This window comes from Haemaphysalis longicornis, unplaced genomic scaffold, assembly GCF_048455015.1.
Source record: "Haemaphysalis longicornis isolate Haplotype H1 unplaced genomic scaffold, Haemaphysalis longicornis Haplotype H1 scaffold_12, whole genome shotgun sequence".
Lineage (NCBI taxonomy): Eukaryota > Metazoa > Arthropoda > Arachnida > Ixodida > Ixodidae > Haemaphysalis > Haemaphysalis longicornis.
Window position 1 is genome coordinate 7,325,986 of NW_027526225.1, and position 23,564 is coordinate 7,349,549.

At 52.3% G+C, this 23,564-nt stretch overlaps 2 protein-coding genes across 2 annotated transcripts; one reads left to right on the plus strand and one right to left on the minus strand.

Moving 5' to 3' along the window:
* The first annotated feature begins 302 nt into the window (after positions 1-302).
* LOC144162363 (uncharacterized) lies at positions 303-4,600 on the plus strand. Its single transcript, XM_077692861.1, has 5 exons — positions 303-519; positions 596-772; positions 1,370-1,490; positions 1,579-1,701; positions 1,796-4,600. Exons 1-5 carry the CDS (start codon positions 323-325, stop codon positions 2,816-2,818), a joined length of 1,641 nt encoding a protein of 546 aa, XP_077548987.1. The 5' UTR covers positions 303-322; the 3' UTR covers positions 2,819-4,600.
* LOC144162228 (uncharacterized) lies at positions 4,560-7,430 on the minus strand. Its single transcript, XM_077692691.1, has 6 exons — positions 7,076-7,430; positions 6,665-6,863; positions 5,945-6,335; positions 5,709-5,842; positions 5,217-5,281; positions 4,560-4,949 (listed from the first exon to the last, which is right to left on the minus strand). Exons 1-6 carry the CDS (start codon positions 7,295-7,297, stop codon positions 4,560-4,562), a joined length of 1,401 nt encoding a protein of 466 aa, XP_077548817.1. The 5' UTR covers positions 7,298-7,430.
* Positions 7,431-23,564: the final 16,134 nt, after the last annotated feature.

Below are 23,564 nucleotides of genomic sequence, written 5' to 3' on the forward strand. Positions count from 1 at the left end.
GCCGCGGTGGCAGGCGAATGAACTAGGCCTCTCCCGCTGTTTCGGGCGCACGCAGCAGGCCGCACCTTGTGCGCTTTGATCCAGCGGCCGTGGACGAGCACGCTCTGCCGGGCCTGCGGGGAGGAGGCTGAGACCACAGAACACGTCGTGCGTTGCTGCCGAAACCTGTTCACCCCGCTGGCAGAGGGCGCTACGCTCCCGCAGCTCCTAGAGTTCCTGTATAGGGATCCTGCGCTGGAGCTTTGACTGACAGGGAGCGCCGCCCTAGTGGAGAGCGCCACCATACTTCCGGTAGTACAAGCAGCAGAAGCTCTCAACGAAAATGGCTGCAAACGTGAGTGGCAGCGCAACTAGTAGCGACGTGCCCCGCAAAAAGGCCCGTAATCGGAGGTACTGCTGTGTCTACGAATGCCACAACCAAGAAGGGTTTGATGAAAACATCGTCTTCTATACATTCCCGTCGAAGCCGTACGAGGTCGAGCGGCGACAACGCTGGGTTCAGGCGGTCCGACGGACACGGTAAGCAATCGGACTCATCGTTGCGCGTCTAAGCGTGAAAAGACAACGCGTTTACGACTATTTATTCCACCGACAGGCCAGACGGAACGCCATGGCAGCCCACTGGGAACACAAGGATATGTAGTACGCATTTCGTGGGCAACGCAACAAGCAACTGTATGCACCACCCTGCGTACGTTCCCACAATTTTCCCTTCTGCGTACCGCCGTGCAAAGCCTTGCGATGCTTCTTCGTCCGTGGAGCGGTTCGAGAGGTAAGCATTTGCTGTCATAAACGAGGCCGTGTATTCGAATTCTGCAGCACAACTCCGCCAGCACCCGGTCGACGTGTATACGTTGTCGGTGCGCGTTGGCGGACGAGTACGGCAATTTCGCGACCCTGATTTTGTTGTCGCGCATCATGAGTACGCACGCATATCACAACGCCCATTTTCGGTCCGCGAGACGGAGTGTCGCAATGGCAGCAGCGGGTCTCGCGAGCGCGGTAGCTGCAAAGCGCACTGCAGGGAATTAACGGAGTCTCGGGCAGGAAGGGGGGGAGATTTCACGACGTCTGCGAGGCGTCAGTCCACCTTATTTAGTGTTGCGCTACTGTGCTAGTGCCCCCCCCCCCCCCCCCCCATCCGTCTTTTTTGTTGTTGTTCCCCGGAATTCCCTGTTGCAACTACGAAGCCCCTGCAATTGAACTACGATGATATTAACACATTTACTTAATCACTTGGCCTTGCAGGTGTGTACACCACGCCTTCAAAACTGTTCTTAGACCATATAATGAACTTGGGAGCGTTTATTCTTTTCAGTTTGCCTTTTTTTTTCATGATTCAATAAACCTTTTCCGTCTACTTGTACAGGTGGACAACACGTGCTCAGAGCAGCGCAAACCCAGCACATCCTACAGTGGTTGTCAAAGACGGAAATGAGAACGGCTTGCATCATAGCTCCCCTGACGAGATGGACGTGGAAATTCCCATGGTTAGTGAAACAATAACCGGTACATACTTTGCCAGTTTTGTATTACTAGCCAAATTATTTGTATTCTGTGCTCCTTGAAATTTTCCAGGAAGCTGCAAAAGACACGTCCGAGCAGCTGCAACCACTGGACCTGTCCAAACAGCGTGGCCAGAACGCACCACCGGCAACCAAAGCCCTGCCGGAAAACTCAGCAGGGCTGACCGCCCACTCTGTAAGTCTTAGATTGTGCACTTTCTCACCCCCCAGAATGAGAGTTCGGTTTATTGTCAAAGTTATCTGATTGTGCTATGCTATGTTGTTTTTAGGGCAAAATTGATGAACACCAAGGAAATGTGGCCTGTAAAGCTACCAGCGGCACTGCTGACACATTTGAAGCCGGGTCCCTGATGGCACGCAACCTAGTCGTGCTTCATCGTGCTGTAGGGCCCGATACGAGGGTGTGCTACTTTGGAGGCTATGATGCCGTCTGCCGTTTACCAGGAGGGATTCGGCACCTCTGCGGGGTAGACGACAATGTCTTCGCCCTTCTGCTGAGCTTGTTTCCGGACGTCCGGGAAAAAACAAGTGATGTCAGCCTCCCGAACAAGCTCATAATTTTTCTTTTCAAAATGAAACATGGCCTACCATTCAGCGCCATGGCTGTACTGTTTGGCATACATGAAACCACTGCCGCCAGAATTTTTCATGCTGTTTTAGGTACTCTTGCTTATGCAACCAGTGGGTGGATATACAGGCTGGACAGGTATGTCACGCAGAAAACCTTGCCAGACTGTTTTAAGGTAAACTACCCAAAGTGCACCCTCATTGTTGACTGCACAGAAGTGCGAACAGAATCGCCCTCTGAAGTGAGGCAGCAGCATGTGCTGTTTTCCACTTACAAGAACGGGTTCACCCTGAAGTTCTTGGTAGCGATTGCCCCGTCTGGCTTTATCGTATTCAAGTCAAAAGCGTACGGAGGCCGCTGCACAGACACGCACGTTGTGGTGAACTCGGGGTTTTTGGAAGTGGTTGAAGAAGGTGACGTCATCCTGGCAGACAAGGGCTTTCCAGGCATTAGGGCAGGTGTATCAGGAAAGAGTGGTGTTTTAATAATGCCGCCTTTCTCAGCAGGCAGCCAGCAATTTTCAGAGGCTGATACCAGCAAAACTTATGAGATTGCTCAGGTCAGGATTCACGTTGAACGTGTGATCCAGCGCATAAAAACACATGGCATTTTCCAGCACCGGTTCCCCATTAGTCTGATTCCTGCGGCTACTCAGATTTTTCACATGGCCTGTGTGTTAGCCAACTTGCAGAATCCTGTAATAAAAGCTGACACACCAAGTTGAACGCATGCCCCTTTATTTCAGTGAAGCTGCCATGCTATACCCCCTCTTTACACGATATCGTGCGCTGACACCTTAAAGGAACAAAAAAAAGTTATCCAGCGTTTAGTCTGACGGAAAGATCACACAGCTGCTTATGTCACAAATTGATTTGATTGTGGGTTTTTTTCTCGATTTGTTCATTGTCTTGATGGTTCCACCGTACGTTGTTATGACGCGTGCGAAGCACAGCTATAGGAATGCTATACTGTTATTTATTTGTGTTGGCGTGTGTTCTGGTGGGCCATGGAATGCACGAGTGAGGCTCGCCCTGTGGTTGCTTGGTGCGTGGATGGTGTTCCTGTTACCTTGTTGCGTTTAATGCCAGTGTTGTGAAGTATAGCATGTTGGTGTGTTGCAGGTGCTATTTTTGGGGGTTCCTTTCGTATTGTTGTTTAATATAGCACACAGCCAGTGTTGTACACACAGATAGTGTAAGGACAACCTTGTTGGTAGGGCAGTGTTAAGTTTGTAGCAGCTCACTTCATTACAAAGCTCTGCCACCAGTGTCTTTCTTTTTTTCATCGCTTTCTTCGTTGTGTGTCGACCGTGCCACCATATTTGACAGGATGGAAAGTTGGGCGAGTTGGGAAGGTTTGGAAAGCGCAGCTGTAGGAACACTTTTTACTCTGAAGTTTTCTTACGATGCCAGTATGTCGCAGCAACTATAATTGGAACAATTGGAGATACGCCAGTCAAGAGTCATACAGCAGATGCGTTCGGGACGTGAGAATTTACGTTTCCACTCGTCTTCAGTGAGGCCCACATGGTGTCTCGCCTTGCCTGTTTTGCGGTTGAGAGGTTTGGAGGAGGGGAGCGTTAGAGATTGTCATGGGCGGCTGGCTGTTACTCAGAAGGAAAGAGGTATGACTTGGAATCCTTCCTTCCTGGTGTAGTGAGAATCCGTTTCTTCAGGTACACTGTCGTGGCGGTCTGAGTTTGACACAACACGGCAAGAGCTTGTTAAGGGTTTTTTCCCCCGCTTGTTCGTTGCAACTGTAGTTCCGGAATTGTGATTGCACGTTTACATGGAAATGCCAATGCAGCATGTGGAATGTAGGTCACATGCCTATGTGTGAACACTGCCTTGAGTGGCCAGAAGTGCATGATTTTGAGGTCCCTTCTCCCTCTCAGTTCTACCCCCTTTGGGGGCGTGGTTTTTTTCAAATGAAAGCAAGATGTTTGATGTGTGGAGGAGAGGAGAGAGAGAGCCTTGCTTGGTGCAGGTCCTGATTCCACTTTGATGTGCATTGTATGCTTTTCAGTTCTCATAAATGTTGTAAACGTATTGGAGTAGACTGCCATCTGCCGCTGATCAACAAGCCAGGATCGATTCGCCGATCCCCCTATCATCACAATTGACTGTAACTGGCGACAATATTTGTTTCATTGCTGTTGGCGTTTTTTGTGTTCATAAGCTACTGCTGCTGAGTGGTATATTTGTATTCTGCCAATATAGGCAAACTTGCTTTTACCCTTTATTGTCTCTTCCCAATCATTCTAATCTTCTCTGAGACAGTGTGTGGGGAGAAAGCTATATGTGAACCATTACAATTTTCGTTATTAAGGTGTGGGCAGTCAGTAGGACAGCTCCATTCCACAGCACTACCTTTATAGCACGGTTCCAATGCTGTGGGAGCAAGAAATAGCATGCTGAGCTTGCAATTTGAGGAGATGAAAACATTTATTTACACTTCCAGTGCTTTTAGTGCACCAGCTGTTTCAGGTAGTAGGAACAGTAGAAATGTTGCAGTTGAGGAATGGTTGCCGCCAAAAATGCCTCGTCTCTCTCAACGACGATGGTGACGCTTTGTTTTGAACTGTATACAAAGAAAAAGCAATCTTTGGTGTTGGTCACATACATGGCCACCTGTACTTGGCAGTAATACGCGTGATTCTTGCGCAGTTTCAGGCAGCCATCTTCATAGATAATGTAGTCAACGAAGCTGTGACACAGCTCGGCATCAACTATGGCCGCATCCTTTCGAGTAAAGGGGCACTTGATTTCGAGCAGTGTCACCCCGTTAGTTGTCTTGAAGAGCCCGTCCGGGCTGGCCGAAAGCCACGGCTGCTGAGTGTGAACGACAAGGCCGACCTGCAAGTTTTAGTTTTCATTAGCAACCCCAAGGGCAGACGGAAAACTCTTGGGTGACTATGTCATATCGATGGTGATAGATGCTAGCTTTCTGCTACTTGATTACAAAACCAGTACTTCACTTTGCAGCAACCAAATATTGCCCCAAGATAGTCAATGTGTTCACAATAAAGGCAGACTGCTGTATTTTAGCTAAATATGAACAAAAATGCTTAGCAATTCCTTCAGATGCATTAGAAACTGATACTAGACGTAACAGCACAATACCTGGGTCACACTGGTGCCAATTTTTTTTTCGAAGTCCATCCGGGCCTGAGCTTCCATTTCTAGTCCTGAAACAAATCAAAAGGAAAAGGTTTGTTTATTTGACAATCCATGGGGCTGGTGTTAGGGCACTTGCCCTGTAGGGAGAATTCCTAGTCCAGGATGCCCTCCCTCTCAAATTGACTGGCCCCATGATTTTCAAGAACTCGACACGTTTCAATACCAACTTTTTGAAACTGGCCTCACCTTGGAGGGAGAGAATGGGGGGTGGGGGGGGGGGGAGAAACCTGTCGCCAAACTACACCCTTTAGGGGCTGCACTATTTGTATTTTCAAACATGAATTTCTGTTGCAAGCAATTTAATAAAGTCTTTTGCTTATACAAATAGTCGTGAAAAACTGTCACCACCAGTGCACACAGCATTGTCTTTTTTGCCTTCATTACGTCTCTAACATTAAAGGTAAGTTCATTTTTGCAGTAAAGTAATGTTCTTACCGTATACAATGGAGTCAACCCTAGGCACGTTAGAGTTGCGAAGTTGTTGTGCCAGGGTATCGAACGACCGCTTCCTCGATATAATGCGGTGTGCAGTCGAGCTCGTTATGCGCAACGACCTCTCCTTGTGCCATCTGTAAACAAAATGCCCACAAGATGTATTTCCACAGCAATGATAAGTGTGTGATCATGCATTAAATAGAAGAAACACTGGTTTGTGTTCTTTTGTTACGAACCGAGCACATTTTCCTTGAGTTATGGTTTCTGCAGCAATCACTTCCGCTTGCACCTGGCTGCATGCCACCTCTGTTTCAAAGAACTTCTTTTCCTCTGCAGTCAACGCAAGGCTGCCTGCACTTGGGCAAATCTGGCTTCCTAGGTGTGTTCCATACAGAGGGAAACTGTCGTCCCGAAGCAACACTTCTTTCACTGAACACAAATCGGCATTGAAAGCTGCCTGTGCGCATAAATTTTCTAGAACGTCGTGCACAGCACGCTCGCTTTCTCCTTGGAGCTCCACCCTGAGTGCTGTGTTCATGCTGCAGCTGACATCAGGAAAATGTTGCAGCACGTAGCCAGGCTCGCATTGTCTCGGCCGCTTCCCGCCAACATAAGTTGGTTTGTACTCTGCAAAAGACAAGAGTAGCAAGTCTTAGACGCTGCTTTGTTATTTCGGAACTACTAATTCACACGCACTAAAGGAAGTCTCAGTAACCGAACTAGCACATCCAAGCATGCACCTACTGCCGGTTGTTAAGCAAGCAGTAGTAGCGGAGCTTCCCTTCGTGCATGTGTGATGAAGGCATCACCTTAGGAAGCTAAACGGGGACCAAGTGCACCGCGGTAAGCTTTTCGGTCTACGCTGGGACCGTTTTTTTTTTTTTTTTTGCGCTGAAGCCTAATTCCCAGCTCACATTCACAAATTCACCCGCTCACATTCACAAACACACACTAACCGCCGAACAGGTCTTCGATGGACTCTTTTTTCGAGGTGTCAGGTTTCGAAGTCCTGCGCCCCCAGGCCTGGGGAAGATCCGTTGACGACGGCCGGTCTGTGTTCAGAAAAACCACCACGGCGGCTACGTGCTTGCAACGGCCGCCAAGGCCAGCCTTGCAACTGCAGGTCGCGCTGACTATTTTTCTTTCTGACGACAGCTAGAGAAAAAAAAAAAACATAGCAGACTTACATTATTATGCAGCGCTCTTTCGTTAATTTCCAAGAGAGGAAGAGAAAGAGAAAGTCATCAGCCAATAAATAACTGCAAGGAGCGACAAGCGAGAAAACGGCAGAAAGACAACACAAAAGAAGCTCTGCCGTTTTAATTTTCTGATTGACAACCCGAAAACCAATATTAAAAACTACTCACCTGGATTGCGACATCGTAGGACATGTCCTTCACCTGCGAATTGCACTTCGCAGTCACACGAGAACTGCGAGGACCGCCTGCCTCGTGGGGATCGCTTTCCTCCGCGTTGTACACGTAACTTGCTGTGCACAGCTTGCGGCCTTTAGACAGCAAGCTTTCTCTTAAAAACTCTTCGGGTGAATTTACCCTAGCAAACCCATACCGTAAAACCACCGGCGGCATTGTCCTCCAGCAAACACAGCACGAAACGAAGCCAAAGCGGAACCGTGGGCACGTATGAGCAGGCGCGGATCGGACGATCGGCTGCTTCCGTACTACTTGGTGTTTCTGCGCCTCTCCCCTTGGTGGCGCTCAGTGCACGACGTTCGGAGCGCCTCCTAGCCAGCGCAGGATCCCTATATGCTCCCTACGGGAGCCCGTAGGGAGCATATACAGGAACTCTAGCAGCTCCTAGGATTTGAGCCACTGGAGAACAGCCCCTCTCACGGCGGCTCGGAACAGCAAACCACGGGGGCCTTGGTGACGGTGGCCAAGAAACGCCTGAGCGAGTGGTGGACCATAGTGCGCCGGTAATTGAACTGAACCTGCAGCAACCGCTCCGCAAAGGCAGCCTGAACTCAACGACAGTGTGTGTGTGCACGTGAGTCATAGTGCGTGATGGACCGTCACCGTACGCACCGGCTCCCCGGGGAACGAAACTGAGCTCTCCGAAATTGTCCTTTCGTGTGTTTTTGTGTGCTGTTTTTTTAAGGTTTGTGTGTGAACAGTTTATACGGTCTGGGCACCAATGTTGGAGCCCGCCCGATACAAAGGGTACGACCACAGATCATCATCATCATCATCATCATCATCATCATGCGCATACTTTCGCCAAACCTGGTCCCACGCCGCTGACTGCCTCTCCGCTTTGCTTCGCGGGCTGGCCGCCGCGCTCGGCGAAATGGCAAGAAGTACGTTGAGGCGAGAGAATGCCGACACACCACAGGTCCGGTGCGACCACTGTGGCAGGTGGGCGTACCTCGAAGAGACGGAGTACAAAACGTACCGGGAAGCCCGAGGTGCGGACGGCTACGTGTGCAGGCTATGCTCTCGGGATGATGCCTTGGCAGTGAAACTATCAGCTCTGGAGGCCGAGACAGAGAAGCTTCGGGGTGTGGTGGCGCAATTACAAGTACAAATACTGTCTTTGACGACAACCACCGGCCGCAATGCGGAGTTTGGTGTTGCGGTAAACGAGGCGTGCTCCGGGCGGCGAGGTCTTGAGCACGAAACAGGACAGTCAACGCAGGTCCACCTCAACTTGGAGGCAGCATCACCGCGGGTTACAGAGTCAACACCCGAGCTAGACACACCGGACGTTTGTGCCAGACGTGACCAGCACAACACCTCGCTCGGCGAGCAAGCAAAGCTAGAGTCTCCAGACAGTCCAGGGCGCGAGTCCTTAGAACCTGCTCCTGAAGACCCCGTGATTTCTCTAGATATGGTAAGCCACGGCTTGGGAGATAACAGCGCACAGGAGGCTGAGATCTCCGGAGTGCACGTGGAAGAGGTTGGTGGGGAAGCAGAAAACGAAAGCGCGCAGTCCGCAGAAGACGGCCGACACAGTTGCACTGACGCACCTAACGCAGCATTAACTCTGCAGAGCAAGGAGCGCAAGGAACTGCCGAGCCAGAAAGAAAAGGTGAGGGGTAGACGCGGTGATAACCAGCGGGAAAGCACATTTAGCACCACCCCTCGGAGTATCCCCGGTCACAGGGAAGCCGCCCAACGGGATATCCACTTAGAGCAACACGTCAGTCGGCCCACCGTGCAGGGCCGGATGCCGACTCGAAGTGGGGGAAACTGGGTATTCCCAGCACGCAGTGCCCGCAGAGAGGTCCTCATCGTTGGAGACGCCAATGTAGGCAAAATGGCTACAGCGATCCTGGAAGCCATGGACTCACCGGGAGCAGTAGGCCTGCTCTATGGGAGAAAAGCTACAACGGCTCAAGCATTTAAGTACATTGCGTCGTACGAGCGCAGGGCTAAGTCCATCCCCCGGCGCTATGTGGTGCACGTCGGCCTTGTGGACGTGCTTCGTAGGACGCCAGATGAGATTGTCCACTCTTTGAACGCAAGCAGTGCGAATGGTGTGGACGATATCGTTGTGTGCTCAATCCCCGAGGTGGCGACGAAGGGCGAGGAGGTGAGAGCTGCAATACTGCTTGCCAACGCGAGGATCAGGAAGTGGTGCAGGCGTACTCGTCGCAGGTTCATTGACCTCAGTAGGGGGTGGCAGGACACGATGTTGGAGAAGGATGGCCTATACAGCCTGGAGAGCGCCGGCTTTGTTGCAGCCAAGATTGCTCAAGCAACACTCCCTTTTTTAGGCGAACGGTGGCAGAATCATCAGCGAAAGCCAGTGGAACTGAGGTACGTGACACCACCAGTCCAACAGGCCCCCAACAACGGGACTTTGGGGCTACTGAGTGCATCTATCACCGCAGCGCAGTCCGCTCCGCCTCAGTCGCTGGCACAGATGACGCCGCTACTGCAATTTTCCCAGCCGACACTCGCACCTCAGGAAGGAGTACCATGGAGACCAACCATTGGAATGTTGCCGATGCAACCTCTCCAGGGACCACCTCCGCCAGAGTCGATGATACCGGCGGTGCAAGCACCCATGGCTTTCTGGAGGGCGCAACCTTCAGTCCCAGTGAGAAACAGTGGGCTGGAGGAAGTGAACCAATCAGCCATCGAGGCCATGCGCACGGCGAACAAACCAGTGGGAGCCGCGATAAGCGGCGCTCCGCCTCCGATGCCTCCTCCACCACCATTTCACCGTCCCGCCCAATCGCCCCGTGTAAGTCCGCACCTCCCGATGGCACACCCGATTCCGCCCCCATGGTCAGATGGACATCACCAAATGCTCCCAAGGCAGTCCCCTTCGACCGTCCTAGCGACGCCCCCGCAGGGACAGCACTCGGTACACACCGTGCCAACGTGGGGACCGATTCGTCCACCGGTATGGAACCCCCAGTTGGACATGCCAGCGATTTACAGTGCAGTGGGCGATATGGTAAGACATCACCTCATGCTTGCCGGACGATCAGTCCAATAGCCAGCAAACATACTACCCGCCGTCGTTGCAGGAAGACTACGGAAAGCTCCAACGTAGGCTTTCTCAACTTGAATGGAGCACGGCGTGCGACCAAGTGGGAGGAGTTGTTCACAGCCCTGCACAAGGAGGAGTTCACCCTCTACGCGGTCGCAGAGACTCATCTTCGAGGACTGGAAGAGCCCCCCACTCACCCACGGGGTGTAACAGAGATGATGGTGAACGCAAGGGTGGTGGCATTGGCGTGCTTTGGCGAAGTGATACGTCGTGGACACGACTGGGACACTCGTGCAAAGAGCACATGTGGATGTCGGGTACGATCGTAGGATCTTCTGTGATTGTGGGAATCATATATCTGTCTGTCACACGCGGCCAGCATGATGGGAACCAGGCAGTCATGCGGTGCGTGGCCGAGGATATAAAGCGTTGGTCAACGGACAGTGAAGTGGTAGTCATGGGTGATTTCAACGGACACCTCCAGTCCATTGATGGGTATCAAGACTTCAACGGGGACCTCGTGCTCAAGCTGGCGCAAGAGTTCTCACTGGAGATTGCCAACATGCGCGTTGACTGCGAGGGTGACTTCACATGGTGCGTGCGTAACAGCCGGTCTTGCATCGATTACGCACTCGTATCTGGAAAGTTGGCTACCCATATCACCAAGGTGCACATTGATGAAAGCGGTGACCACAGTGTGGGCAGTGATCACAACAGAGTCAAAATATCCTTCTCTTCATCAGTGTTCCGGAGACCCACGATGAACCATCGGCCAGCACACAGATACGTTCCGGTCACAGCATTCGCTGCAATTGCCGAGCGCTTCGAACAGAGTGACATACACAATGAGCGTGCAACGTACGAAGAGTATGTTTCTGCCCTAAGAGGCATCATGAACACTCATGAAGTCCGCGCCAATGCACGCCGTGGCTATCCGCGGAAAAGCTGGTGGGACAGAGAAGTAAAAACAGCTCTTGACGCGCGACGGAATGCTAACCGGCTTCATCGTCAAGCTGTAAAAGCTGGCAGCACTGAGGAGCGTCAGCAAGCCTGGGAGAATTACCTGCTCCAGAAGCGACATGTGCAGAAAGTGGTACAGCAAAAAATTGCGGAACATGACCACCGACAGCTGCAGGACCTCACGACGGCTGGCCGGGAAGGAGCATGTAGGTTTTGGAAATATGTGGGGTCTCTGGACCGCAGGGCTCCAGAACCTACACTTAGGGAGGAGACTACAGGGGAGGTCATTGCCGACGTCGAGCGGCACCTCACTGAGCACATCCGAGGCATCTACAATTCTTCCCAGGATCCACTAGCGGAGGGCGCGAGAGGACGGAGGCCTATCATTGAAGCCAGCGGGGACGGTTGCGAGACGGACCATGAGTGGGAGGTGACTCGCCGGGCCCTCGACCGTGTCATTTCCCAACTCGGAGCACACACGGCACAGGGGCTCGATGGCATCCCGGTGGGACTCATCAAACACCTGGGCACAATAGCTCGGGAGCACCTCGCCATAATCTTCACGGGCATCATCTACGGCGACAACATCCCAGAGGACTGGCTGAGAGGAAGAGTGTGTCTACTGCTCAAGAACGGCGGCAACCCCAGCCTACTGAAGGACCACAGACCACTCACTGTGACCAGCGTCCTGTACAGGGTGTTCGCTAAGGTAGTGAAAGGCTGGGTGTCGGCATGGGCCGAAGCAAGCGGGCACCTTACGGAGCTCCAGAATGGTTTTCGCCCCCGTAGGCGCCTCGAGGACAACATATACGTGCTGACTCAGTGTGTGGACATTTCTCGGAAGCAGGATCGTGGCCTAGTGGCATGTTTTTTGGACGTCTCCAAAGCATATGACAATGTACCACACGATGGCCTGCTGCGGCACTTAGCGGACATTGGCATGGCGCCTGTGTGGGTTGAGCTGCTGCACCGCCTGTACGAAGGCAACACCATGGTGGCTTCCTTTGGAGGGAGGGTGACGGACCCAGTTCCTGTCCGCAGGGGCCTGAAGCAAGGGTGCCCTCTATCTCCCATCTTGTTTATGCTATACGCAGCCAAGATAGAGCACGCCATTCTGGCTTCGAAACTGGGCTTCACACTGCGGTTCACTGCGGAAGGATTGCCGGAGACGTGGACACTGCCGGGATTAGTGTTTGCGGACGACCTGGTTCTCCTGGCTGATGACGCCGCTACTTTGCAGGGGCTGGTCACTGTGGCGGCGGCGCAGCTCGGAGAGCTAGGCCTATGCTTCAATACGAAGAAGTCGGCCGTCCTCCGCTTCTCTGGCCCCGACGGTGGCGTCCATGTCACGCTCCCCAGTGGAGACCTAGTGCCTCAAGAAGAGTCGTACCGGTACCTTGGCGTTACCTTCAGCGCGGGACAGGATCGGTACTCGGCACATGCAGCCCACGTGCAGCAGTCGGCGCAGCGAGCGTGTCGCATCCTGCGCAAGCGCTGTTTATGGGGATGCAGCCGGTACATGATGGTGCGCGAGCTGTGGAAAGCCGTCCATGTGCCGTGCCTTACGTTTGCCAACGCAGTGGTCTGCTTGCCTCACACAACTCGCGCATGGCTGGAACGTTGCCAAAGCGAAGTGGGACGCGTGGCGCTGGGTTGCCATGGCTGCGTGGCTAAAGAGGCCATTCAAGGCGATATGGGCTGGTCGTCGTTCGAGGCCCGGGAAGCCCGAAGCAAGATCGCCTACGAGGAACGGCTTCGGCGCATGGAGGACACACGCTGGGCTCGCCGTGTGTACCGGTACCACCACTTTACTGGAATCCGCACGCAATGGGGCGCCCGCCTCCACGTGCTTCGGCGGAAATTCGGCTTCTTCGAGCGTCCTACCCAGGAACCCGCTGAACAGCAACATGCCAGGGCAGTTCAGAAGCGGGTACGGGAGTCAGAGACCGCCGAATGGAGACTGGTTATGGGCGAAAAAAGCACCCTGCAGTTGTACCGCGACAACAAGACGGCGATATGCAGGGAGGCTATGTTCCACGACAGCACGGACGGCGGGTTGCTCTTCGAGGCCCGCGCGGGCGCGCTGCGGACATTAACGTATCGGCGCCGCTACGAGTCATCCCCTGACGTTCAAGCCGCGAGGTGCAGAGTGTGTGGTGAAGCAGAGGAGTCAATTGAACACATCGTGCTTCTATGTGACTCGCTGCAGCCGAAGCACCCAGATGGCGTGAGTCTGCCAGAGGCGCTGGGGTTCGTCGCTGCAGGTGCCGCCGCCGGTCGCAACGCTGCGCTGCAGGTGACAAAGGAAAGGCTCCAGCGGTGGTTTAAGGAGACCCGCCGGCGAGACTGACATGGCGTCGGGATTGTGAGTGGTGTGCCGTTGACTGCGCTGGTTCAAGGAGACCCGCCGGCGAGACTACCTTCGAGAGTGTGCGTGTTGTGCCGTTGACTGTCGTGTTGAGTGATAGGTGACTACAGCGTACTGGCTGCTCGTGCGCCCTTCGACTTTTGTGGTTTTGGATTTAATAGTTATTGAGAAGTGTGCGTTTGTAGAGGGGTATGTAACACATGCATGTGTGTAGGTATGTATATATATATATATATATATCACTATGCGCATAGGACATTTTATCTATGTTGTTCCTTTACTCTCCTTATGTACCTTGTTTTATGTTGTGTTCTGTGTTCTATTTTGTGTTCTATTTTGAGTGCTGGTACGCTTGATGTATGCATTAGGCTAGGGCATTTCATGTCCGCCCGTTCCAAAGGGAGAAGCCCCATAATAATCATCATCATCATCATCATGGCGCCGCGCCGCCGCTGCCCCGCTGCCGCCGCCCACGGCCTCCGCGATCGGCTGCCGGCGGCGCGCCGTTGCTCCGGCCGTCCCAATCGCCCGGAGAGAGCGTAATTCCGAAGGGGCCGTTTCGCCGTTTTCCGCCGCACCGCGGCGCGCGTAGCCTAAGGTCGCTTTCCCTGGCGCGGGCGGGCGCAGACGACGAAAACTCGGCCTTCGCAGCCTGTGTGCGACGTTTAATAATTAAAACGTTACCGCACACCAGTGCAGGAGAAAGTTAGAAGTAGTTGCTGGTGCCATTAGGGTAGTTACTGGTGCCTTTGAATTTTCGACGTAGACTATGCCCGGAGTGATGCATAAGGGGATTCATTGCACAGCAGTATTCTTTTTTGTAGTCACGCATGGTTCCAAAACACAACACGGTTTCCGGTTTTATTTCTGAAAATCTCGTACATGTTGTTTGGAACGCACGGAACGCATATTCCGTGCGTTCCGAGCAAGAACCAAATTATTGGAATTCAACCGACAGAAATCCAACCATTAGTAAACACGAAAACACCCCCAATGTCGTTTCCTTTTTTCTCCTTTAAATGCGTGGTCTTTGACAGATAAACTAGATGACATGGCAACACTACGTGAAACGTTTGGCGTAACTTTTACCGCGATACTATTAACAGAGACGTCGTATACTTCATCATCTGAAGTGTATACTGTCCAAATGGCTATCGGTAGTTCTTCCGCAATAGGCAGATTAAACGTGCTGGTGCCGTTTATTGGCATGCATGACATACAGAGAGACTTCCAGTCTACCATACATGGGCGTGGTCTAAGTAATGTAATAAAAATATTTACCCGAATTACGATCGGTATAGTTCTCCTCTTGATGTGTTTATTCACTAATATCCCGAACAACTTACTTACAGCCGATGTTGTGCATACAGATATCAGTGATCAGCTTAACTGCTCACCGAAAAAAATAATGCCCTTAATATGTCATGCCAACAAATCATGTGCAGAATATATTACCCCAGCAAATCTAGAAATTCAGAAACAGTCTTTCGAAAATATACATATGTAGAGTCGATAGCGATATAAAAGGCATCGCGGAATACCATGACTTTTTCACTCACGGCAAATAATTTGGTAGCGAGATTGCAGTAGGCACTTGAAACCCCTAAGCATATTAAATAAAACGCAAAAAAATGGTTGATTCGTACCCGTGGAAGCCTAACAGATTATTTGACTATCGTAGTCGCCTGCCTATAAACAATACACGAGAGCTTATCGGTATTGCGCTGTTTTCGCGCACGTGCACTCGCAAACACACACACACACTATGACGCGCGCACACACGCACACACACACACGCGCGCACACACACACACGCGCACACACACGCACACACACACGCGCACGCACACACACACACGCGCGCACACACACGCACGCACACACACGCACACGCACACACACACACACACACACACACACACACACACAACGGATACCTAGAGCGTTCGAAACAACTTAAAAGGCAAAAACAGCATATTTTCGCGCAGCGATATCGCACGAAAATGCTGTAACAGCGAAAAAAGAATTCAGCACGCTGGCATTCACTCTGCCCGAGATGACAGAACCCTGGGCTATGGCATTCGCCTTTCAAGCAAACGACCACTGAAGCTGCGTGCAAAGGCAATCGTGGGTGTTAAACAACGTACGTTAAACAACTTTGTACTTGTAGGATTGAGCCAAAATACATAGACCACATATTGAGAGTTTTCTATCCTAAAGACGCGACAACGAAGGCTGATTTACAACTCAAAGCGCAGGCAGCGCCGGCCAGACGAGCCTAGCTTCATGATGATGATGATGATGATGATTAAAGGCCTCCCCTTTGAATCGGGGTGACGGCGTGCGCCATCTAGCCTATCTTAGTAGTTTGAATTTAAATTTAGTCCCTCAACTCGGATTTCTTTTTAATTCTGCCCTGCCGCTACCCCTGGCTGGGATGTCATTTTATCGACTTCCCTGCTTTTTTTCCACCAATACTCTAGCCGCTGCTTAGTAATACCTACTGCTGACCAGTTAATGCTTCCATCAATTGCGAAGCCCAGTGCCTCAGGAAGTAGGACTTTCCCCCCAATTCTATCCGGCTGAATCTTTTCGCATCCTATTACTATGTGGTCGATTGTTTCTTTATCCCTGCCACATACAACACATGTCTCATCCTGGGACGAATATTTGCTCATGTAAGTTCGAGTTCTCAAGCAGCCGGCCCGCGCCTCAAAGAGCAACGCACTACCTTTATTGTTGTCATAAAAGTTCTCTTTCCGGATCTCTTTTTTGCTTGCTTTGTAGATTCCCAGCGATCCCTTCTTTTCCATCCTCTCTTTCCACATGAGCGTCTCTGTTTCCTTCACTTGCTTTTTAACTGCCCCCCCTTGTTTATTTGCCGCGGTCAAGGTATATTTAGTTGCCAACTTTCGCGTCCTCTTTCGCCATTGGGTGTCCACACTTTTAAGGTACATGTACCTGTGCACTCTGGCTGCCCAGTTCTTCTCATCTAAATGTCTAAGCCGCTCCTCAAAACGTATCTTACTTTGCGCTTCCCTCGCCTCAAATGAAGCCCAACCCATATCGCCTTGTACCGCCTCATTTGTAGTCTTACTGTGAGCTCCCAGTGCTAATCTGCCGACTGCCTTTTGGTTAGCTTCCAGTCCCGACAGGATATCGGACTTTAGGCATAATACGACATTAGAGAACGTGAGCGCCGGCACCATTACCCCTTTCCAGATGCCTCGCACTACCTCGTACTTATTGTATCCCCAAAGTGCTCTATGTTTCATTACTGCTGCATTTCGTCTCCCTTTCAGTTTGAGGTGTTCTTCATGGGCATTCAGGTAGCCTTTTCCCTCATTAAGCCAGATCCCCAAGTATTTGTACTTATTTACTAATGGTATGGCTTCCTGTTGAATTCTTATTGGTGCTGTATGAGCTTCCTCGTTGAACACCATGACTCCAGATTTCTGCGGGTTAAAATGTAACCTTAGGCTAACGGCGCCGCCTCGCGGCGTGTGTCTGAGTTACCAAAATTACACCGCTCCCCTTGCTTCCGCGCCGAATGGGACGGCCGGAGCAACGGCGCGCCGCCGGCAGCAAATCGCGGAGGCCACGCGCCGCCGATCTCTGTTCCCGCACTAGCCGCTCCGAGCGGGCTGGCGTGCTGCTCCCGCAACGAGTTCTTTTCTTGGAGAATCGCACATTGCTTCTCCTCCACGTGCAATGTTGAGTACCTGCACCCTTTAGTGCACGGTTCTTTCGTTTCGGACGCCGGAGGGATGTGGAAGTCCTGTCATCACCAGGAAGTCCAGTAGTGATCCCATAGAATCTCTGTTCGGCACTTTGCGCAGATCACTGCGTTCCAATGACCAGTTAGATGTTCGTTAGGCAGCTGTCAGCGAACAGCTGCTGTCACACATGTGATGTGCGACAGCTGCTGTTTGCTGACTACGGAGCCACTGTCCGATCAGCCACTCCAGCAATTAACACGGAACCAAGACAGAGACGGACTGCTGTACCCTTCTGATAAGCTCGTCTATGTCTTGGACATGTCCTGCGCCTGTTCATAGTGCCGCGAACCATACATTGGGTTTGTTTATTTGTGTTTTGCTTTTACCGCCCGGCTGCGCCGGTCTGTGTTATCTCTGCGCCAAGGGAAGCGCGTGTTCCATTCTTTCTTTCTGTGCCGCATGTGTTATCTGTTGTGATAGGGAGAGCATTCCGATCTAACGTGAACAGCCCAGAATAATCTTCTTGGATCTACTATGTTCTCGATGCGAATCGACGTTTCGAGAACCACGCGCGCCAAAAGATAAAAAGCCTGCAGTGCGGACGCCGGGGCATTCGATTCTGCGACGCTCGCTGACGCAAGTCACTTTGTTGACCGCTGCTTCGCCGCCTCTGTATTCTTTTGAGTTGTTAGTGTCGTGTCGATACAACCATCACGGCACTCTCTCGAGAGAGGGCGCCACGTACCAGAGCGGGAATGCTGGGTCGGGGAACAGCCGAGCAGGCAGTGGAAGAAACATGGCTACCGTGAATAAACGTGCGTGTTAACAGTTCTCGCTCTAGGTGTCTTCGGTAAAACCCCCGACAACACGACATGGTGGCAGCGGTGGGATAAGAAGTCGCCTAGCATCTCGTGAGTGCCACGAAACGACCAACATGCCGGACGGAAGAGACAACGACGCTCAACAGGCAGCGGCAGTGCGCCCGCACAATGGCGCGAACTTTTTCAACCCGTTCGCCGTCGAACTGCCAGAGAAGTTGGACTTCCGGGACCCAAACGATTGGAAACGTTGGATCGCAAGGTGGGAACGTTATCGCGTTGTGTCAGGACTTCACCTCCGTGACGCGGAAACACAGGTGAACACGTTCGTATACGCGATGGGGAAGGAAGCCGAAGACGTACTGGCGTCACTAAGCCTGACAGACGCCGACCTCGCGGACTACGCAACAGTGAAAAGCAAGTTCGAAGGACACTTTATACCCTGCACGAACGTAATCTTCGAGAGGGCGAAGTTCAACCGTCGAAAGCAGGAAGCGAACGAGTCAGTCGAAGCGTTCATCACAGACCTACACAAACTCGCCGAGACGTGTGAATACGGTTCACTGAAAGACGACCTCATTCGCGACCGGTTGGTTGTGGGACTTTTAGACCTTGGACTAAGCGAAAAGCTGCAGCTAGATCCCAATCTCACGCTTCAGTCTGCTACGAAAATCGCACGGAACTCTGAAATCGTCAAAAAGCAACAGAGCGAGCTACGAGACAGAACAGAGCACGGTGCTGCGATCGAAGAACTTGGACGGTCAAGCGAACGCCGGAACCACGGAAGAGTGCTGCGGAAACAAGGCAAGCCTCCAACTCTCCACACTACGAGCAGAAAATTGTGCAAGTGGTGCGGCAGTACAGAACAGCATTTCAAGAGGCAGTGTCCAGCCTTCGGAAAGCTGTGTAACAACTGTGGGAAAACTGGTCACTTTGCAACAGTGTGCTTGTCGGGAAGTCAGCAACCGGCAGGGCAAAGAGCAAGGGCACCCATCACCAGGAGAAAAGGGGCAGCAAACACAGAGGAAGTGTTCCTTGGAGAAGTCAGCAAGGCAGACACCCTGGAACCTTGGTTCATCGCTGCACTCGTGAACAGTTGTCCTGTCCACTTCAAAGTCGACACAGGAGCAGATGTGAGTGTAATCCCTGCTTCACAGTACGACGGCAGCCACATGGAAGCACTGAAAACTCCAGATAAAAGACTCTTTGGGCCTGGCAGGACACCCATCAACACGAAAGGAATGTTCAATGCAACAATCTCGTGGGAAGGCAAGTGTGTTCAGCAACAGATTTTTGTAGTGGAAGGCTTGCAGACAGCACTGTTAGGACGTCCAGCCATACGTGCTCTTGACGTATTGTCACACCTGGACGCAGTTGAGGCTGGCAAACAAAGCTCAGCACGCAGAGCATCGTTTCCCGAGGCGAGGCCAGAGTTCTGCCAACTCTTCACAGGACTTGGCCAAATGAAAACTGTCTACAAGGTAACACTCAAAGCAAATGCTACGCCTTACGCAGTGACAACGCCTCGACGAGTAGCAGTCCCACTCCAGCCTAAAGTCGAACAAGAACTACAGAGAATGCAGTATCTTGGAGTGATCCGGCAGGTTTACCATGCGACACCATGGTGTGCGCCTATGGTCATTGCGTTGAAACAGAATGGAGAGATCAGGATCTGCATTGACTACACCGAGTTGAACCAGCAACTGATCCGGGAAAGGGTCATCATGCCTACAGTTGAAGAAAACCTGGCAAAGCTGGCAAATGCTAAAGTTTTCAGCAAGCTTGATGCAAATTCTGGATACTGGCAGACACCCCTCGCACCAGAGTCCCAGGACTTGACCACATTCATCACACCGTTTGGCAGATTCCAATTCCTGCGTCTTCCCTTTGGCATTGCAACAGCCCCAGAGTTCTTTCAGAGAGAGATGCTGCGCATCCTTGAGGGACTCCCCGGAATAGCGTGCCACCAGGACGACGTCGTAGTTTTTTGGAGAGACCAAGCTGAGCACGACGCAAACCTCACAGCAGTGCTTCGGCGGTTTAAGGATGCAGGAATGACTCTCAATCCACAAAAGTGTGAATTCAGCAAACGAAGAGTCAAGTTCCTGGGGCACATCCTTGACGAAAACGGCATCGCTGTTGACCCGGAGAAAACTGAAGCCATTAGAAGGATGCCACCGCCAGAGAACACAACTGAACTCAGGTCGTTCCTGGGCATGGTAAACCAGCTGGCAAAATTTCTCCCGGGACTTGCCGACAAGACCAGGCCACTCCGAGAGCTGTTGCTCAATGAAGCTGCTTGGTGTTGGCACCACCCTCAACAGGAAGCTTTCGACCAGATCAAGGAGGATCTGACGACGACACCAGTGTTGTGCTACTATGATCCACAAAGACCTCTGACGATATCAGCAGACGCCTCCTCGTATGGCTTAGGGGCAGTTCTTCTCCAAACAAATGACGAGGGCAAGCGACAGCCAGTGGCATACGCTTCCAGGGCAATGACGCCGACTGAGCAAAAGTACGCCCAGGTGGAAAAGGAAGCACTAGCCACAACGTGGGCGTGTGAGCGCTTTAGGATGTACGTGCTCGGTCTGCAGTTCAGCATAGAGACTGATCACAAGCCCTTGGTGCCTTTGTTTTCAACAAAACGCATTGACGAGATGACACCACGTCTGCAGCGCCTCCGCATGCGTGTGCTGGAGTACGACTTCACAATTTCACACATACCAGGAAAAGACATGCACACAGCTGATGTGTTGTCGCGCAAGCCACTACAGTGCTCCGGCAAACACCTCGCATCGGTCATAGAAGAGTACGAACTTCTCACAGTTGAGCAGCTACCAGCATCGACTGAGATGTTGAACAGGACAAGAGCCGAACTGCAAAAAGATGCAACTACGTCACTGGTCATGCACTACTGTACCACCAAGTGGCCCAAAACAGAAACGCTGTCTCCTGAGGTGCGCAAGTATGCTAGTGTCGCCGATGAACTGTCAGTCGTACAGGGACTTCTACTTCGGGGCACAAGGATAGTCTTCCCCCCCTCTTTGCACACAGAAGTTCTGCAGCGACTTCACACGGGACACCAAGGCGTTGTGAGATGCCGAGCAAGGGCACGAGAGTCTTCGTGGTGGCCAGGAATCAGCCAGGACGTTGAAACGTACGTGGGCAGATGCCCAACCTGCACGGCGCACCGTCCAGTGGCACCAGAACACTTGCTTCAGACACCACTTCCAGAACGACCATGGCAATCGGTGGGCGCAGATTTGTTCTACCATGAAGGGAGGAACTACATAGTGGCTGTCGACTACTACTCAAAGTTTTTCGAACTGGAAGAGCTTAGCGGAACACAAACCAAACATGTCGTCCACTTCTTTGGCGATCTGTTTGCTCGTTATGGCATTCCGGACATCTTGAGGTCTGACAATGGTCCACAGTTCAGCTCACTTGAGTTTCTCCAATTCACAAGCAGGTGGGGAGTAAAACACGTGACCTCCAGCCCGCATTACGCACAAAGCAATGGCGAAGCTGAGAGAGCTGTCCAGACTGCCAAGAACATCCTCCGGAAATCTACGGACGTAGCGGAAGGCCTTCTTGCTCACAGAGCCACACCAGGTCCAGAGGGTTACTCGCCAGCCGAGCTTCTGATGGGCCGCAAGCTCAAAACGAATGTCCCCACTCTTCCTGGATCCCTTCAGCCGAACTGGGAATATCAGCATCAGTACCGGCAAAACAACGAAGTCATTCGTAAGCGCGAAGCCACACACTACAACAAGCGGCGTAGAGTGAAAGACAGGCCACCGCTAAAGCCAGGTACAGTTGTCCAGATTAGACAAGGGAGCCAACAACACGGAACCGTTGTTGAAGCCTCCAATGCACCGAGATCTTACATCGTGCAGACGGCCAAAGGAAGTGTCCGTCGCACAAAAGCACATCTGCAAGCGATACCAGAACTTCCACCTCCGGTCCAAGCACAGAATGGCTACACAGAAGCAGCCAACCACACCACCCGCAGTGGTCGAGCCATTAGACCACCGCCACGCCTGAACCTGTGACCAAGTCGAGGACTTGTCTTTCAAAAGGGGAAGGTGTCGTGTCGATACAACCATCACGGCACTCTCTCGAGAGAGGGCGCCACGTACCAGAGCGGGAATGCTGGGTCGGGGAACAGCCGAGCAGGCAGTGGAAGAAACATGGCTACCGTGAATAAACGTGCGTGTTAACAGTTCTCGCTCTAGGTGTCTTCGGTAAAACCCCCGACAACACGACAGTTAGGGGAGCACAAGTTCGCTCCAATAAACTTGTTTCTCCTGCAAGACAACTGCGTCGTCCTTGGCTTCGTGACATCTGGTGGAGGTGCGGGGTACGCACCCTTCATGCCCACTACAACCTCGAAAAGCCGCCAAGCCAGTCCAACAAGAGCCAGCCCCCGCCTGCAAGATTTACCGCCCGAGTTCGGTCTTCTGCCAGAAGGGCCCAAGAGAAGGAACGCTGCAACCAACACCATGGTGCAAGAAACAACGTCGCCAATCATCCTGCAGCAGCCCCGAGAACCGCCATCGTTCCGAGGAGCCCCCGAAGAAGACCCAGAAGAATGGTTGGAGAAGTTGGAGCGCGTCCGCATCTTCAACAGGTGGGACGACGAAGAAACTTTCCGGCATGTCTTCTTTTACTTAGAAGATGCTGCTCGAACTTGGTTCGAGAACCATGAGAGCTCTTTGACCGACTGGACTCAATTCAAGAGGGAGTTCCTTAAGACCTTCACTACCGTGGTGAGAAAAGAGCGAGCTGCGCTTTTGCTTGAAACTCGAACGCAGCACCCCAACGAAGGAGTCGTGATATTCGTTGAAGAGATGAAGCGACTTTTTCGTCGTGCGGACCCTGAAATGACCGAGGAAAAGAAGCTCAGGTTTCTAATGCGAGGAGTGAAGCAAGAGCTTTTTGCTTGTCTAGTCCGTAACCCTCCGAAGACAGTGGCCGAATTCGCGTCTGAGGCGGCCGCGATGGAGAAGACGCTAGAAATTCGAACGAGGCAGTACGACCGCCCTGTCAACGCGCTGTTCTCGGAGACCATCGGTGCTGCAAATGGAAGCTCCGATACATTGCGAGAGACCATCCGAGCAGTGGTCAGGGAGGAGCTCCGGAAGCTTTTTCCAACGACGCCGCAACCTCAAGTGGCTTCCCTGACCGACGTAATCCGAGAAGAAGTCCAAAACGCACTGGGAACTTCTACGCCGCCGGAAGCACCCCGCGAACCACAAGCCATGACCTACTCCTCGGCTGTTCGTCAACCCCGCCCTGCTCCAACCCGTCGTCAAGAGGCTGAGCCATACCGCCGTCCAACGCCGCCCGCCCGACGCCCTGTAGACCAATACCAGACGCCAAGGAAGACCGACGTGTGGCGAACGCCCGATAATCGCCCGCTGTGCTACCACTGCGGAGAGGCCGACCACATCTACCGTCGCTGTCCCTACAAGAGGCTCGGTTTGCGAGGGTTCTCCGTCGACGCCCCACGCCCCCGATACGGTCA